The sequence below is a fragment of the Camellia sinensis genome, chromosome 11 (assembly GCF_055761805.1).
Source record: "Camellia sinensis isolate YWXY chromosome 11, ASM5576180v1, whole genome shotgun sequence".
Classification (NCBI taxonomy): domain Eukaryota; kingdom Viridiplantae; phylum Streptophyta; class Magnoliopsida; order Ericales; family Theaceae; genus Camellia; species Camellia sinensis.
The window spans coordinates 93,084,405-93,103,681 of record NC_138971.1 but is presented as its reverse complement, the minus strand read 5'-3'; the positions used below and the strand labels follow the sequence as shown (position 1 = coordinate 93,103,681).

At 36.2% G+C, this 19,277-nt stretch overlaps 1 protein-coding gene across 2 annotated transcripts; it reads right to left on the bottom strand.

Moving 5' to 3' along the window:
* Window positions 1-3,718: 3,718 nt before the first annotated feature.
* On the bottom strand, window positions 3,719-18,530 carry LOC114259412 (DHHC-type zinc finger family protein). Of its 2 annotated transcripts, none has more exons than XM_028199434.2 (9): window positions 17,927-18,530; window positions 17,700-17,813; window positions 9,506-9,916; window positions 9,183-9,251; window positions 8,990-9,061; window positions 8,247-8,375; window positions 7,949-8,029; window positions 5,787-5,975; window positions 3,719-4,986 (listed from the first exon to the last, which is right to left on the bottom strand). In XM_028199434.2, the coding sequence occupies exons 1-9, from the start codon at window positions 17,966-17,968 to the stop codon at window positions 4,183-4,185; spliced, it is 1,911 nt and encodes a 636-aa protein (XP_028055235.2). In that variant the 5' UTR covers window positions 17,969-18,530; the 3' UTR covers window positions 3,719-4,182. The 2 variants fall into 2 exon arrangements, with proteins under 2 accessions (XP_028055235.2, XP_028055236.2); XM_028199435.2 differs by having other exon boundaries at window positions 9,506-9,879; window positions 17,927-18,480.
* Window positions 18,531-19,277: the final 747 nt, after the last annotated feature.

The window sequence follows — 19,277 nt, the reverse complement described above, 5'->3', positions numbered from 1 at the left end:
AAGTTGAATTGTGAATTCACAGCGATTAGAAATTAGTCAAGCTTCCGAAATAACCCCACATCTTTCACATTTACCTTGTTTGAACTCATGAGTTTCATTTTTGGACCATTTCTCACCCTGAGCTGAGTTTGAACCAAAGAACATGGGAGGCCATCAAGGCCCGGCCGTGCATTGGTGATGGCCAACCGTGGCTATGAATGGCCGGCCGGCCTTCGATGGTGATAAATACTATTCTGGGCGGAAGGCCGCCAGCTGTCCATTTTTGAGGATATTTATCACCTTTTCAGCTCGAATTCTATAAAATCGAAGCTCTGGGATTACTTTGAGGGTTAAAAAAAATCAAGAAGAGATATACACACCTTGAGACCCCTTCACTCCTCCATCTTCCATTGCAAGTCACCTTGAAGCTAACCTATTTTGCTTACACCATCACTACACACCATATACAACCTTGTCTTACCACCCTAAAGCCTTGGTTAATCTTGAGGAAGTGTAATTCCAGCTTGAGAACAAGCTTGCTTCTTGGAAGGTATAAGCTTGCTCTCTTCTTTTCTTACTTTCATTTCTATCTTTTACTTCATCATTCTTGTTGTTTTGGTTGGTTTTGAATGGTTACCAAAAGGATAGAGAGAGTTTGCTCTTTCTACACCTTTATTCATAATTCAAACTCTTCTCGTTTTCACTCTTTTTCTTTGGTATTCATACTCATTTTCAGAGGTTTGAAATGGCTGAAAACCATGTTTTGAAGCTTCAAAAATGGAGGGGTCAACCACCCCTCCTTATCCTTGTTTACTAGCCTTAATACTTGTCTTTGTTGTCTAGCTTTCTAAAACCTTTTCATGAATGTTTCACCTCTGATTTGCATGTATTTAGGACTGTTTTGAGGTTGTCTAAGCTTTTCCAATCGGTTCATGCCTTGTTAGATACACTTGAGGTCTCACAGTTGGCATACTTGTTGTTTAATATGCTTTCTTGGTTCATTTTACATGCTTTGGGGCCTAAATTTGCTAATCAATCAATCAATCCATATCTTTCATTCATGAGCATGGTTTCAACTAGTTGAGGTTCCTCAATGCATGTAAGGGAGACCTACACTTAATGGCTTAATCTCTTCTGAGATTCATCATCAACGGTGTAGTCTCCTTCTCATGTTTTGGGAGGACCTCTTGTTTGACATCACTTCTCATTTAGAGGACTTTAACATCACATTTGGACAAATAATGAATGGTAAGGACTAAAACAATTGGTTTGAAATTTGGATCAACGCACCTAAAGAAAAATGGTTTAACTAGCTTGAACTTGGTCGGACGTTTTGCCAAGTTCCTTGTGTCAAGGGTCATTGAGCATCAATTCATAGTGTTTTTGATGTCCTTGAAGCGTCTCGACTTCCTTTTTTGAGTTCATTCCATGACAAAAATGGAGGGGTGGTCCATTTGCATTACATTTATTGAATTTTGTCCAAAATTGAATTCGAGATCATCAAGCGATCATATCGCTCATTGATGGTTTTGGAATCAATTCCAACCTTCTCTTGAGGTTTTCCTGTGACAAAGAAGAATGGAAGGACAAACAGAGTTTGAAAATGCTCTGTCTGCACTGATTTCACCTCAGAGCACAAAAACAGAGTTTGCACCAAATCAATGCACGGCCGGCCCTCTGTAGGCCCGACCGGCCATCAGTAATGCACGGCCGGCCCTTGGTGTGTGGCCAGCAGTGCAGTTTTGTAGAAACAAAGGCAGTGGCTGAAGGTGAAACAGAGGCAGTCTGGGGCAAACAGAGCAGCTTTCAGGCGATGCACATGCAACCTCCATCCATCTTCCTTGATATCCATATCAAATGCGTTGTTATTTAATTGCTTCATTAGCATAATGAATTGTGTTGTAATATTTAATTAGTCTAATTAGTTATAGCTAATTAGTTGATGTTGTAATATTTAATTAGCTTAGCCTAGGTAATTTCTTTTAATTAGCTTAGATAGTTACTTAATTACTTATTTCAAGTGTTGTAATAATTAGTTTAATTAGCTTAGCTTAGCTAGTTAGTTAGTTTTATTCATTCGGACCCTCCTTCGCGAGGGCATAATGTTGTAATAAGTGTGCGTGTGTGTATGTTTTCCAACCCCACGTTTTTCTCCCTTTTTATTTAATCAATTTTGATGGTTAGATTAGGGACATGTTTCGCTTAGCATAATTTATGCCTTATGCTTGCATCCATTCATTTGTATTGCATGCACCGAGGCTCGGCGCATCATTCTAACTGCATTGCCATTTCAATATCTTCTTTGAATATGTGTTTAATCGCATGTTGTCCCAATCGGTCCATATGCCATATTAGTAGCCGAGCCTATTAATTGCATATTGCATGCATTGCATTAGGCATCTTATATAGTTAGGAATCATGCATAGTTTTCATAGCTCGGAGTACTAGGTGAGTTTTTACGCTTTAGCATACTTGCATAAGTGTGAATGTTGTCATGGTTAGCATGCTTGCCATGAGACTATGTGCTTACTTGCTGAACTGCTTGAATGCCTGTAGATGGAGGATTGTTGTTTGAATTGGAACAATTCAACCGATATATGTTTTAAGTTCACTTTGTTGAGTGACAAATCATGTTTTAAGCCCACTATGTTTGGTGGCAAATCTGCAAGCTTTAAGCCCACTTGAGGTGGCAAATTCAAACCATTTTTGCAAACATACATGAGATAAATTGTTTCAAATTGATCAAACTAGTCTATACTTGCTCGTGCACATCACATAGTAAAGGTAGATTAATAACTGGAATAAAAGCACATAATGTTTATAAAAAATCATATCATGATTAGTAGAAGCCGATCTTTGATCGGGCGAGTGGGGATACTCAATCCATGACCTTCCCCTCTCGTACCTAAGTTCCCAAGCCGAGGCAACTTTGGTGATAACGGACACGTGGCCTCTAACACAAGTCATGGGTTTCCTAAATTTCTCCAAAATAAAATATTTAAGTGACGACTCTGTGTCTGGCAAAGCAGTCTATTTTTGACATTTCTGATCCTAAAATCAATTTTCTAAAAGATTTGTCGAATTTAAACTCTTTGGTGTTTATCAGTTTCACATTTTACTTGTAAAATTAGATTCAAAACTGCGAGAGTCTGAACTGTAAGTCTTTCTTTTCAGGGTTTTGTCTTTTATATCTATGCTTCATAGGTTTGAATCTAACGCCATCGATCTAAGAAATAACATTTTTATCATTTTAGTGACACAACATATATACTTTCAAATGAAAATAAAAATTTATATTTTACAAATTTAATAACACTCATCAAGTGGGTATACACCGACCAGTATGTATATAGATACGAGAGAGAGAGAGATTACAAGGAAGATCCTAGAAATTGACTGTTCATTTTTTAAAACACAAATATAATTGCATGATTAAACACAAATGTAACCGGATAATATTATTAATATCCGATGAACTTGATTTTATATATAAATGATCGCTTTGACAAATCCTAAAAAATAAACCGTTGAAATCATTAAGCTAAACCCAAGATGGACCCAACTAAGCCCGCAGACAGCCTGCTGTGCATTATGTGAACAGCAAGAACCCTAGTTCCACCATTGGAGAGGAAAAATACTAGTTTCCTGCTATTTTTTAAGCAATAGATAGAAGCCTACAGAGATGACCATGAAGAAGCTCTAAGGTCACTTTCCTAAGCCAAAAATCAAAACATGAAAATGAAGGAAAAGAAAAAACACAGAATAAACATTTCAATACAAAATTACACTTAGCAGAACAGAACAATGTCAGAGGCATAGATCATGAAGAGAAAGATTACAAAAGACTAGTCTTATGGGTTTTCTGCTGAAAAGATAATACTTCAACTAAAAAACCTAAACAGAGGAGAAATTGAGCTTTTCTGTACAGAAAACAGATTTAATCTGACGTCCTTATCTGGGGCAGCAAATGAAGAACAGAGGCTGCAATCAAAACAAAATTACATTACCTTCCACTAAAACTTTCCTGCCTTCTCCGAACAACCTTTGTTTCCAACAAGATCTCAAACCTAATTGCCAATGTAATCAGGTCTGTAGCGCTTGAACAAGAACAATCTTTCTCCAACAAATGAAAAAATCTTAATTGTCTCCCGCCTGATAGAGAATCAAATCAAAGCAACCCAATTCGATAAAAACTTCTATTGTTCAAAGATTTCTATTGTTAGCCTGGCTAGAGGAGGGAGTTGATGCCTTCAATCTAACCAACCTCTCATCCCGGTCAGAGCTGAAGAGATTACTCCAGTTTGTCGACCTCTGCACAATCCTTGAAGGAACTCTGTCACTATCTTCCCCACCAGATGCTTCATACCCATCACTTGTTGATCTTGACAGAGGTGTTTCTTTCTGAGTCACAACACCAGCAACAGATAGGCCTGTGAGCCTCTGTACCTCTTTAGTGCCTGATGAGGAGACCCCGAATGGGTGGAGATCAGGGGAGTCCAAACTGCTCTCTGGAGATGAAGCAACAATGCCAGTTGTGCTTGACATAGCTCGACTAGTTCGGAAAGCACTCCGGGCCTCAAGCTGTAGAGGGGCCAAACTGGTTGATGTCTCAGTGATGAGATCATTCACATTGCTTTCAGCAGCTTTAGCTGAAACATTTGAAAGGGTTTGAAGGGGTATTAATTCTGCTGGGAGGCGAACTCGCTTACTAGCTCGCCTTCGACTATTGTTGTTGTCGGGTTTTGGGGCCAATCGGCGACCACTGCTGCCAAAGCTGCTATCTGTTTCTAGGCCAAAAGGAGGTTCCCGTCTCACAACAGGCTGAAGTATTTTCGATCTTTTTCTTGCCTCCGCGGCAACTTTTGAAACCTCTTCTGCATTTAGGCGTGCTAGTGTCCACGGACTGATCTTCACAGCTGCAGTATTCTTTTTCTTGATTGTCTCATCACTGACCATCTTTTTACCTAATGAACTCACAGATCCAGTGTCTGGTGGAACCACGTCAAACTGAAACAAAACCAGAGATTGCAGGCAACATCAAAACCAAAATCAAGAGCTGTAGGTAGGTCTCATGTCTCTTGAAAAGTCGATTATAAATTCGAAGGCATTCTCATGTTTCTTGAAAGGTTGACTATAGATTCAAAGGCATTTGAGTCTGTACCAACCAAAAGTGCCACACAATTAAATGTCATTTCACCAAAGTGAGATGTCTTTGCTCATCTCTTTTGCTTGCTCAGTAAAATAACAGGAGTTTCTGTGAAGTTGGCAAAAGGCTTTTGAAATGAACTCATTTGCTATTCCCAGGTACAAAGTGGCCGCTGCCAAACCAAACTATGACCTTTCTAATTTCAAGATGCTCTGGCAGCAGCCATTTTAACCCTGGCAATAAGGGGCCCCATTAACTAAAATCATCTTTCATTTTGATGGAGAGTAGATGTTATATTGCCATTTAGATTGAGCAATTGGCATAAGAAACTTCCATATACAAAACCAATATAATATCTCAATTAATTCATCCAATTAGTACATGTTCCAAACACAACCATAGACGTAAAATTGTAGACAACAGTTAGATCAGTCCTACCAGGAAAGAATTAACCTTGTTTAAACGACCATAACAAACTCAAACAATCAATTTTCATGATGGAAATAATCAATGCAGAAAAAGAGTACTCTAGGAACAATCTCACCAACTGGTTAAAGATTCTTTAACCTATGAACCATAAGTTTTGGGAAAGCAATACATGTGTGATATCTGATATGTATCAATATCTGATCTAGCATAAGAACATATTGGTCAATCATACCTGATCTTCAAGAAACATGCGTGGAGGTGTACACCACGAGCCAGCACCTCGGTGGAAAGTATTGAAGGAACTTGCACTGCTTAACCCAGTGAGAGAGCTGGCAGGTGACAACTGAGGACTTTGCTGACCTCCAACCCCTTGTTGCTCTTGCTCTCTCAAGGCTACGATATAATCATATGTGCTGATACCCTGAAACACAAGCATTCAAGGAATTAGCTAATTAATACCCTGAAACACAAGCATTCAAGGAATTAGCTAATTAATATATTCTTTATTTATTTATTTTTATGTTTTATGTTTTGGGCAAATTTCACTTTACCCCCTTTGGTTTGGCTCTAAGAAGCATGGACACGGACACGTGACACGACACGAGTACGACACGGACACGCCGACACGTTAATTTTCAAAAAATGCAGGACACGACACGAGGAGGACACGCATGAAATACAAAATTTTATATATTTATTATATGTTATATATATATGAATATATCATTCAAAGATAATAAAAAATGCAATATGACACTAATTCTTATAAATTTATATGGCTTTTATTTTATTATTATATCTTAAGTTATTTTGTTCAAACTTATAATTAGTTTTACGTATGTCTAATCGTTAGACACGTGTGTTTAAACGATTGACACGTGTGTCCTTCAAGTGTCCAAAGAGTGTCCAAGTCTTTAAACAATAGGACACGTTTTGAAGAGTGTCGGACAGGTGTCCTGAGAGTGTCCAAAGAGTGTCGGTGTCCGACACGGATACGTAACCTTCCTAGAAGTGTCCGTGCTTCTTAGGTTTGGCTCATGTACAGATCGCCCCTTATCATTTGAAAATAACTACATAACCCCTTATGATTTGTGAACCAAAGTGCAAGCCAACTTCCATTAACAAAAGTTGCTAATTTACCAAAATACCCTTATCTCCTTCTTCTAAACCCTTCTCTCTCTCTCTCTCTCTATATATATATATATATATCATTTGTAATATATGTAACAGCACTCGGGAGTTGATATATGTGTAAAGAATTTGATTTGGTTAAAGCCATCCATTGATGACAGGGTTAAAACACTCCATTGAAGGCCCACCATTTTCGTAAATTAGTGAAATGAAGAAACCTCCATTGATGCCTACCATCTACTTAAATTAGTAAAATGAAAAACAATCTGATTCATTGCCTAGTTTGAAGGCAGCAACCCCCTCTCCCTCCACTAGCTCAGTTCCACTTAGCCACCCCCATCTCATATGGTCAGCCCCACTTACCAACCTCCATTACACAACTTCTTCCATCAACTTCTTCCATTACACAACTACTTCCATCAACGTACCTTTGCCACCCAAATTTTAAATCCAAATCAAAATCCAATTTTTAGAGGAATGTTGTGTTGTGAGTGTTTTAATTTGGAGTGGAAAAATAGATTCCAAAGAAGCAAAGTTATCTAATTCATATGCAGGTTGTCTTAATTTGGATGGGACAGAAACAAAATACTCTCAGCAAATTGATAAACCAAGGAGCATGTATACTCCTTACGAGATGCAATCGACTGGACAACACGTTTATGGCCTCTGGGATTTTGTTTTTGGGATCAACGCAGTGAGCAACAACTTGGGCTCTCTCATAAACTGATTCAGCATCAAATTGGTGCAGCTCTGTGGGTTGAATGTAGCAAAAATGGTGGTGGGGAAGGGTTGGGAAACGGAAGGGGTAGGGGTGGCGGGAGAGAGAAGAGGGAGGAAGAAGGTGAAAAAAATACAAAAAAGAATAGCACTCTTTTGTAAATTTGAAGATGTATAATACGTATTTCTTTAAAATTCGTATACTCTCCACATAGGCACGTGTCCCTCACATGCCGTTAATTTGGATGGAAAAACTGACTGTACACTTGGGTCCACAATTCATCAGGGGGTTATGTGGTCATTTTTAAATGATTAGAAGGTTATCCGCACATGAACCAAACTACAAGGAGGTAAAGTGAAATTTGTCCCTCTTTTTTTTTTTTTTGGTTAATTTAGGAGTTGATTTACATCAACTGTATGTCAGGAAAAAAGAATATAGATCTCCTGGATCTTATAAAAAAAGGGTAAAGAAAATAGGAGCACTGTAATGTAACTAAAACATAATCCACAAAATTATATGAACAAGATGATTTCTAGGTTACCAACCTTCTTTATGAGAAGAATGTGAAAGAAGAAAAGCTGAGTGAGTGGCAGAGTGGCAATCATAGCCAAAATGGTGCACACAACCTGTCACAACATAAAGTTACACTTTGTTACTCCCAAATAGGAGTGCTGGATAAGATTAAGTAAGACATTGCTCAGTTTTCATTTTGCTAAAGGAAGTCGGAAAATGTTCGTTTGCCAAATATATAAGGTTGACTAGCATATGCACACCCATCAAGTTAAATTAAACAAATGAATAACATCTCAATAGAGAAGCCAAGAAAAAGAACGAAATACCCACCACCACAATAACAAAGGGTACCACAGTGAAACTGCTTCCCAACTTGGTAGTGACATCCACAGAGAAACTCTTCCGCTCAAGAAAACAGCAGATTAGTACAATGATTCCAGTTGACCATTGAAGTATAAGCTGCAATCTCAAGTCCAAGGTGCACAAACCATGTATATACCTGTCAATAATCAATTAAAATGAAAAATGACTTGAAAATAAAATGCTTACTCCGAGGGGATCTCCAGGTTTTGGAAAAGCCAATAGTCGATAGCAAATTCAGGACGTGAGACATTTACACAAAAGGATAGATGAAGAGTTTGGGAACTAATCATGAGCCCACCATGAAAAGAAACATAGAGAATGGAGGTGACAAGATCGAGCAGGAGGAGGGACTATCTTTCTTTAAGTAGCATAATAACAATAAGAATACTAGGAAAGCATGGTGGCTTGGGAAAATGAACAGACTGTCATAGGAGATTACCAAAACATAAGTTTGAACCTATTAACAGTATTAACATGTAATTTCACAGGTCACAGAAGCTCATTCACAGATAGACAGACTAAAAAGTCCGCAAAGTATTCAGAATTCTAGATAAAGATCGGAAATTTGGAAAGATTTGCACAGAGACTTAGAGAGTCGAGCTTTTTTGGATTAAAGAAGTTGGACAAGCTGGACACCATGGGAAAGATATATAGAAGGATGTTGGTGCACTATGTGGTTTCCAAGCTAAGGGATGGAGACCCATGCTTACCAAGACAAGGGCAGAAACCATGAGAGTAAAAAATTGCCGGTAGTTCCTTCTGCCTATACAATTGTTGAGCCACTAGAAAACCAGAAAAGAAAAATGCATAAGATTTTTGATTATATAAAATGAAATAAAATAAAAAAGAAGAAGAAAGAAAGAAAGAAAGAAAAATTCAACCAAACCAAAGGCACAGAAATACCCTGCAGTGATGATCAAATCGGTCTACGCATTTATCACAAACTCTACAATGCTTGCTGTACTTGAAAACCTGCAACAGAACAGTGTGCCATGAGGACATGTAAAGCAGGATTGATTGGTCCTGCACAACCAGGCTACAGTTTGGAAGGAACTTCAGTAGTGGAACCCATGGAGTGGCACATTTAGCTAGTGAATGCCACGGTATTGAAATGACAATGATTACAAGGACTATTAGGCAAGAGCTCTCCTCATGACACAACAAATAAAGCATTCACACACAACAATTTGAAGCCATCTAAACATCATGCAGATGGATCTACGCACCTCTACTTCACACAAACTGCAGTAGAACATGCCATCTTCACTCAGTTGTTGCTCAGAAGATTCTTCATGTGGGCTTGAGCAGTTGCACATAAAAGCACAAGGAAGAAAAGCGAACAGAGCCATAAAACCAGATGGATATTGTGATGATGCATTTTTAGTCTCAATTTCATTAGTATAATCTTCTGCTGTTGTATCCATATCCTTTGTGTTTTTATCCAAAGATTTCCCTCCAATTGTTGTAGCAGTTGCATCCTGTATCGATGAAGTTGATTCCCCACCTAGTTTAGATTCCTCGAGCCGAGCATGCTTTTTGCTGTCAGGAATCTTAAGATACTTTTTCGACTTGAAGACTCCTGGATCAGCAGGATCAGCTGCTGCACACCAAATATATAGGCTGAACACACATATAATCTGCAAAGAAAAGATATTGAAATTTCAAAAAGACAAAAGGATGTATTCAAATTACAAATTCAGAGAATTCAGACGAGATTTGGTGTTCAATTACTTTAAGCCAGAGAAACTTAAGTTGCAAAAAAAGTGTTGGAAATGGTTATAAAATTCTGGGTAAAACCAGAATTTTTTCTTAAGTTTGGTCTATTTTTTAGGTGGGCCCCGAGCATCGATTATCGCGGGTCAAAGTGGTAACGCGTTCTATGCCACGTTGTGATTCATGTGGTATATTTGGTTGCTCAAAACCATTACCGAGTGAATGGGAAATTGAAGCCAAAGTGTGCTCCATAGAAATGGAGTTTTGGTGAAAAATCCTTAAAGGTATTGAATAAGACTTGTCCCACATTGATTTGATGGGAAGTTTTAAATAGGTTTATAAGGCATGGGATTGGAACTTGGGGTGTGTCCCAAGGGGTACCCAAATGTTTTAGAGAGGGAGATTATGGGCAAAATGGGCTAGACCCATTAGACCCAAAAATCACCACGCGCGCCGCCGTCCGGTCAGGCGGGCTGGGCTTGGGCGCGGGTGCGTGGTATGTGGTTGGGTTGGGCTTGTTCGGCCCAATACTAATCTTTTTGGGTCAAAAACATTTGAATTAAATTTTATTTTTTGAAAAATAAAATCCATAATTCAAATTAATTCCGGAAATAAACAGGTCCGGTTATTCCTGTACACCCAAACAGAGCCCTTACCGTTTTTATCTGTTCAAATTTGAACCCAACAGACTTGTATCTGTTTATTCAAACTGAACAGGTATCATACCTGTTCAAACAGGTTCTGCACCTGTTTAATTCAAAACTAACAGCCACAAGCCCTCATTTGTTATCAGATATATAATTTTCGTCCTTCAGAGCTCTGCAAATTTATTCTTCATTTTTGTTGCATTATTTTCTTGTAAGAAATAGTGTAAACACTTAGTGTGTTCGTAAAGCAAACAATTTGTAGTGCTGCTATTGTTTGTAGTAAATCATTTCATCCTGAGAGATGACGTCCATTTTCTGAAAGCACCGTGGAGAGGACGAATCTGTCTTAAAGACACAGTGTCTAACACTGGACTTGATCAGATATTAATTAGAAGAAATTAATCAAGTAAGTTGTTTAATTTATTATTCTGTTTTATTTATTTATTAAATCAGATTTTAATTTTGTTTTTGTAACAAAATAAAATCTATTTTTATTTATTTATTTATTTCTAGTTTGATTTTTGTAATCAAACAAATTCTCTCCTTTCCTTTATTTCTTTATATTCTTGTTGTTGTTTAGTACACAACAGAATTTAATCTATTTAAATATAGTGAAGATTGTCCTACAAAAAGTAAAACTAGATGCCTTTACTAATTGGCAGTTAGCAACTGTACTGAATAGGCATATAGGTAGGTGACCATTTACTAAAATTTATTAAAGTAGCATTCGAGAATATCTCAACAATTGATGTTAACTATTAATTAGCAGAGAAACTAGCAATAACAGATTATGCACCTCTACCATCTGCTACCTTACAAATTATGATAGATGAGCTAATATGCAACAGTGAGCATGATAACAAACTCAACCGATTATAATCTAGATTCTACAGTTTCCAGTATTCAGAATTTGCTCATCCAAAAGTAATATTAGCAATATGTGGAACCCATGGTGCATAATGATTCTTTATCATGCCAAGAAGTTCAAAATTACACTATAGACACATGAACCAAAGAGATGGCTAAACTTTGACAGAATCATGGTAGTAACTACGGTCTTGCACAAAGACGGCCAATCTGAATTATGGAACCACGTAATCAATCGATATAATGAAGGTGATCACATAACTTAAGCATGTCCACTCATTACTTAATTGATCACATAAGCGTTGTTGTTAGTGTTGAAAAATGTGTAAAAGGTGTATTTAAATATGTAAAAAAATGTATAAAAATATATAAAAGTGTTTTGGGATATGTCAATTGGAATTATAAATGTTGTCCTTTTGTGTTCCGTTTGGATTGGTGGTTTAGGAGGGGGAGTGAAGAATTTGAAGTGATAAAGTTAGTTAAAATCATGTTTGGATTAGTTTTAATGGGGGAAAGGGAAGTGCATGGAAGTGTTATGATATGAGAGAGAGTACAAACATTTTAAGCACTTCACTTCCGCTCCGAAATTGGGAGGAAACGGAAGGGAAGTGAAGTGTTTCTCACAATAATTACAAAAACAATCCTAGGGTTGGAGCCTTGTAGCAAAATAAATTCTAAGTTTATAGTTTATCAAATTAAACCTTAATCTTTTGATTTGTTTTTAGTCTAAACCATTTGCTTATTTCCGTTACGTAAAACCTTAGTTGCATGAAGTGGGAGCGGGAGTGAGAGCGAGGAAGCGTGAGCTGATAGAAGTTTCTTAGGTTGGGAGCGCCTCGGCAAGCGGTAATGTATACATATATATTAATACACATTAGAAGTCTTTTTATAAATATTTTTATTTTAATAAACATTAATTATTTTATTTATTTATTATATTTTTTAAATAATGTGTTATTGTTAATTTATTTTTTTATTTTTAATTGATATATATATTATAAATAAATAATTATAACAAATAAAGAATAATAAAATATGTTAAAATAAATAAAAATTAAAAATTGGATGATTTATTTTATAGATTTTATTAGATTTTTTTTTTTATTATATATGATTTAATTAGATTTATTATTATACAACAAATTATATTATTTATTATATGTTAAAAACGAGAGGGAGACACAAATCGACAAGAGAGAGAGAGAGAGAGAGAGAGAGAGAAGAAGAAGAAGACGAGATGATGAAGAAGAGAAGAGAGAGAGAGAGAGAGAGAGAAAAGAGGAGTTCGAGAGAGATGAAGACAGAGTGAAGAGGAGATCGCGAGCAGATCGAAGGCGATGTAATGAAGATCGAAGGCGATGTAACAAATTGAAACCGTGTCCGAGAAACCCATGCCCTAAACCACTGAATCCATGTGATAGATCGACGATGAGACCAGCTCTCTCTCTTTCTCTCTCTCTCTCTCCCCTTTACGATCCCATCTTGGACTGAATCGCATTTCTGAGTTTCTCTCTCCACAGAAATGCGATTCTTACACGTTTCTTTCTAGGAAACGCGGAATTGCAATTCTTACTCAGAATCGCCAACTGGTTGCACGATTCCTACAACTAAGGGTAATACTAATGAAAAAAATGAAATTTTAATCATTAAACTCAATAAAATAAAATAAAAGGTATTTTAAACATTTTTTGTACACACATTGAGCATAATGACTAAAATATTTTTTTTTGGCCAGTTTTACTTAACATAAATACACAAATGATTTAGATTGAAAAAAAATCAAAAGATTAAGGTTTAAATTGACAAAATTAAAAATTCAGAGTTTATTTTGTTACAAGGCTCATACCTTGGGGGTTTTTTGGTAATTTCCCGTATATTAAAATACATAATTAAATACTTATGTCATTAATTAAATATTAGGAAAATTTGGTCAAAGCACCCTTATAATAAAAATTTCAAGCATTAAGGACAAGCACAAAAAATTTTCCTTCAAAAGTCCAACACACATCACTATTACTAAAATATCCTTAGTGAGTAATTTAATATTTTAAACTTTAAAATGATATAACTTTTAATTTAGATGTCACTTTTTAATAAAATTAGTATTTTTAGAATCCTCTCGTCAATATCTATCAAACAAGATCTATGTTGGCTATGAAATTCTTTTTTAAAAAATTACCATTGAAATTAACATCAACAGTAAAATTTTACTCTATCTCACACTAAAATTTTACTTTGATTCACAATAAATTTTACTATAAAATTTTAATTTTTAAATATTAAAATACTATCATCATCGCTAAACACTATAATCACTATAATTGTTAATAAGCAAGGAAGTTTTGGCCAAAGTAAACTTCTGCTAGCATTTATAAATAGATTGTCACCAAAAAAAACTCAAACCAAAATAAAAATGGTACTGTGAATAGAGTAAATTTTTACTGTTGACATTAGTTTTGATAGAAAAAAAAAATTACTTTTTTTTTAAAGAATTTCATAGCCAACATAGATCTTATTTGATAAATCTTGACGAGAAGATTCTACAAATACTAATTTTATTAAAAACTAATATATAGATCAAAAGTTATATCATTTTAAAGTTTGAAATATAAAATTAGTTACTAAAGACAAGATTGTCCATAAAAAAATAAAAACAAATCTGTTTGTTCTTAATGAAAGAGACGATTCTTCTCCAACGGTTTACAAATTAAAAAAGTTTGGATTGTCCTTTTCACTAAAAAGGAACACAAGGAGGGGGTTTTGGCTTCTTTCTTTCTTCTATCTAAAAAAAAGAGAGGGAAAAACCCTAAATAAGGGGTCTAACCAAACAAGAGGGAAGAGTTCCCTTCCTTTCCTTCACAACTAACTCACTCTTCCCTTCACTTCTCCCCTCAATCCAAAAATGAATGGTCAAGATCCAATCATGGAACTATAGCTCTTAGTTGCATGATCCAGTCATGGAAACTATAGCTCTTAGTTGCACGAAGCGAGAGCGGGGCCGAGAGCAAGAGCGAGAGCGGGAGCAGGAGAGAGGAAGCATGAGCGATAGAAATTTCTTAAGTTGCGAGCGCCTCAGGGAGCAATTATATATATATATATATATATTTTTTTTTTAATACACATTATAAGTTTTTTTATAAATATTTTTATTTTAATACTCATTAATTATTTTATTTATTTATTATATTTTTTAAATAATGCGCTATTGTTAATTTATTTTTTTATTTTTAATTGATATATATATTATAAATAAAAAAAATATAACAAATAAGGAATAATAAAATATGTTAAAATAAGAATAAATAAAAATTGAATGATTTCTTTTATAGATTTTATTAGATTTTTTTTATTATATATGATTTTATTAGATTTTTTTATTATATATGATTTAATTAAATTTATTATTATATAACAATTTATATTATTTATTATATGTTAAACACAGGAGGGGGACACAAATCAACGAGAGAGAGAGAGAGAGAGAGAGAGAGAGAGAGGGGGGGGAGAAGAAGATGAAGAAGAAGAGAAGACTGAGAGAGAAGAGGAGATCGAGAGAGATGAAGACAGAGAGTGAAGAGGAGATCAAGAGCAGATCAAAGGCGATGCAACGGAGATCGAAGGCAATGTAACAAATCGAAGCCGTGTCCGAGAAACCCATGCCCTAAACCAACGAATCCATGTAACAGATCGACGACGAAACCAGGTTTCTTTCTCTCTCCCTCCCTCCCTCCCTCCCTCCCTCTCTTTTTCAATCCCATCTTGGACTAAATCGCATTTCTCTCCACAGAAACGCGATTCTTACACATTTCTTTCTAGGACACGCGGAATCGCAATTCTTACTCGGAATCGCAATTCTTACTCAGAATCGCCGCCTGGTTGCAGGATTCTTTCAACTAAGCTAGGAATGGCAACGGGCCAGGGCGGGGCCGGGGATTACACTCCCCGTCCCCTATCCCCTAAGGCAAAAAAATCCCGTCCCCGCCCCCGATCCCCGGCGGGGACGCCATCACCCACCCCCTCCGGCCCCCACCCTCGAAAATCCCAGACCTGTTTGTTTTTTTTTTTTTATAATTTTGTTCAACACAAAAACAAACAAAAAAAAAACAAAAAAAAAAAAAATTTAATCTGTTGTTTTCAGTATATTTCATCATCAACAATCATCAACTTACAAAAAAAAAAAAATCTGAAATTGTTCATTACACACATACACATATATCATCATCATCAACAACTTTAAAATTAAAAAAATAAAAAAAGATCTGAAATTGTTCATTACACACACACATATATGTATCTATCATCATCATCATCATCATCATCATCATCACACATATATAGATCTGAGTTATTCTCACAGATCAACTGGCGCACCGGCCAGCTCAAGTTGTATGTTGTCTACTAGGTCAAATCGAAATCCAAATCATCCACCGGAGCTACAGCGGAGGCCAGACAGAGGCAGTGTTGCGACGGAGAAGGCAATGAGTGATGTCGAAATCTGCAGCGGAGGACGGGCAATGTGTTGCGGCCACTATTTCAGCGGATGTGAGAGTGAGGTGGCGGCATTGGGGAGTCGAAGAGGAAGCCATGGCGGCGGAGGCGGTGGTGTGGAGGATCGGCGAATCTGTTCAGATCTGTTTAGATCTGTTCTAGATGATGATGATGATAAGTGAGAATGAGAGAGATATCTGAGTGAGGGCGAGAGAGATGAGAGATGAGAGACGTGGTCTGAGGCAAAGAGAAGGGTTTACATATATATATAGAGGGGTAAAATAGTAATTTCACTTCGGGGACAAACGGGGACAGGGACGGGTACGAGGCTGGAACACTTATCTCCGTCCCCGGCTTGAAACTGATTGGGGATTGATTTTTGAATACCATCCCCTCCCCGTTGGGGATATTTTTCGGGGAAAACCGCTCAAATCAGGGTCGGGAGATTGGGTCCCTGTCGGGCCGAGTTCAAATTGCCATCCCTAGACTAAGCTATAGCTTATTGCAGGAAAAAAGAAACATACATTCCAACACCGTGTTAAGAAAGAAAATCGAACAGAACATTGCACAGATGCAGCTGCAATAAAGGACATTATGCAGTGCTGCTTGTTCCCAATCAATTTAGGATGCTGAGATGAGGGAATGACAAACTACAGTTGTTGTGTACAAGCACAAGCTACAAATGTCAGTCTGCTCTGTTGGATCACTGTTTCATTAACATACTGCTACTAAGTCCAAACAATTATGCTTGCCAATGCTTCAAAATTGATGGACAAGAATTAATTCCTACTGCAATTATCTCCCTAGTTCAATCAATTCTTTGTTTCTTCTTTATTTATTTATTATTTTTTAATAATATAGGGCCTTGCTAATGACAGTTATTAGTGCTGTTAGATAAAGGGGGAAGGGGAAAAAAAATTCTTCTACAAAACATCCTAACATTCACCGAATAGAAACACTTTTAGCTACTGTGAAGAAACAGCTAGTGTTTACCAAATTGTGCAAACCCATAACACAATTCAAATTGATCTATTTAATTTTTTTTATTAAGCATAACAACAAGGAGCAGGAAAAACTATTAACAGGAGAGTCCATTCTCTGTATGGATAAATATTCAGAAAATAACAACAATATTTGGTCCATCATTGGGTTCAATTGAGCTATCCCACCAAGATCTCATTCAAATTTTCTCTCAGTGGTTTTTAAAAATGAGCAGGGAGATTGCAAAACTTTCCAATGTCTTGAAGCAATGCGTGACAAAGAGAAGTATACAACAGTGGAGGCCCCCAACCAGAATCAAAGCATATATACCTTTGTGAAAACAATCCCAACAATGTGAAAGATCAAAATGAAATATAGGGTGTGCGAAATTAGTGGCTACTAAGTTGTGCAACAAGAAAGCTAAAAACAAGCAAACATTTGCCCTATTCAGCAAAAATTGAAGGTTTATGATATAATAGAAAGAATCTCTAGAGAGAATTTATCCAAAGAAAAAAAATAATTTTAAAAAAAAAGGGAAAAAAAGAAAGAAAGAAACAGAAAGGGAAAGGAGCCCATTTGGGGAAAAACTCAGCGGTTTAGAACCAAACTCATAAATCAGAAACCAACAGGCAGAGAAAACACAGATCTCGGCACTTTTCCCACTATACAAACATAACAAGCATATAAAAAACAAAAATAAATAAATAAGTGTGAAATGGCATACAAGAGGAGTGTAGAGGCCGATTGCAATATACTGGAACAACTTTTTCCCAACAAAAGGAGCAAAGAATACATAGAAAGCAAACCCCAATGCCACAAACACAGCAACAGCTACCACCTGCAGATACAGATATGAATACCCAGAAGAAAATTTTAAATAAAATCAAAGAAAGATATAAATATATAGATACAGAGAGAGAGAGAGAGAGAGAGAGAGAGAGAAAGAGAGACCTGGAGGGGATGGTAAGGGAGCTGCCATCCATGCTTCCTCATTTTCTGAGAGTGTTGCAACCAAAATAATAGCAAGAAAATGGCTGGGGCAAGAAGAGGAAAAGGAATAAATTGGGTCACTGTCCTTTCTAAAATTTAATTTAATTTTGTCTCACTTTCCCACATTTTCAGGGAAAATTTGAGAAAAAAACATCAAAATGAAAGAGCTTAAGAGGAGGGGGGAAGAAAGATATGACTGGTAGTGGGCCACCCAGTGGGTTGTGTGCCCTTGTGGAGAGAAGGAAGAGGAGAGATGGGGACAATGTTTAGGAAGCTTTGTCTGCTTCACTCAATCATAACCCACCCAGCCCATGTCATGGAAGGTAGTGATGAGACAGAGAGGGAGAGAGAAAGAAGGGATTTTGGGGTTGAAATGAATTGGTTTTTTTCTTGTTTCTTGTAAAACCTTTTACAGAGGGAAGAAAATCTGTAACTGAAGAGAGAGAGAGAGAGAGAGAGAGAGAGGAGTCTGGTGAACTGGTCTGTTTTCCTTTACCTTGTACTTTTTTCATTTTTTTTTTATTTATTTATTTTTTTTTATTTTTATTTTTTTTTGAAGAAAAAATGGTGGTTGCTTGCATTGCCCTTTTCCATGGACAAATCTGTGTCACAGCCTTACAGGTCATTGCAATTTGCAACAACAGCCAGTTGTTTGGTTCTCCTTTTGTAATTTCTGACAACGCCTTTTTAACATCTCTTCTACCACTTTTGTCCTCTTCTACCCTTTTGTGGATGAATCACATTTTTTTGTTTGTCATAAGATGAAAAATGCTAATTACTGTTTGATTTTGGGGCAAATAACAGACGGTTGTGTTCAAAAAAAAATAGGGTAAATTCCAAAAGTATGGTTCCAAAAATTATGGGTATGTTTGGTTTGTGTTTGAGAGATGTGTTTTAGAGATAAAAAGTACGAAAACATGTTTGGTTTAGTTTTTTTTAAAAGATGTTTTGGAAAATTATTTTGAGATAGAGTTTTGGAAAAAGTGATTGATTTGATATGTGTGAGAGAGAGATTTGTTTGGAAAACTTGTTTGGTTTACAAGTTTTGAGAAATTTTTTTGGGAAAATTTGTTTGGTTTGATTATTTTTGAAAACTTATTTGTAGAGAAAATTTCCCAAAATTTTTTCAGAAAATCAAACCAAACGAGCCCTATATTATGCCTTTTAAGATTTCTAATTTTATAACAAATAAGTCATTTTATTAATAAATTATCAAATTAATTAACAGTTTTTAATAATATTAAAATTTTATTTTAATTAATAATTTAGATAATTTTATTATTGTATAGGTGAACAGTTAGAAATTTCACTT

Bases quoted from the DNA above. Each gene is read 5' to 3' on its own strand.
- LOC114259412 (XM_028199434.2), bottom strand. From the start codon at position 17,968: ATGAGGAAGCATGGATGGCAGCTCCCTTACCATCCCCTCCAG. The intron at 9,062-9,182 runs GTATTTCTGTGC...CTGGTTTTCTAG, and splicing joins GATTTGATCATCACTGCAGG to TGGCTCAACAATTGTATAGG. The intron at 8,030-8,246 runs GTGGGTATTTCG...ATGTTGTGACAG, and splicing joins TACCCTTTGTTATTGTGGTG to GTTGTGTGCACCATTTTGGC.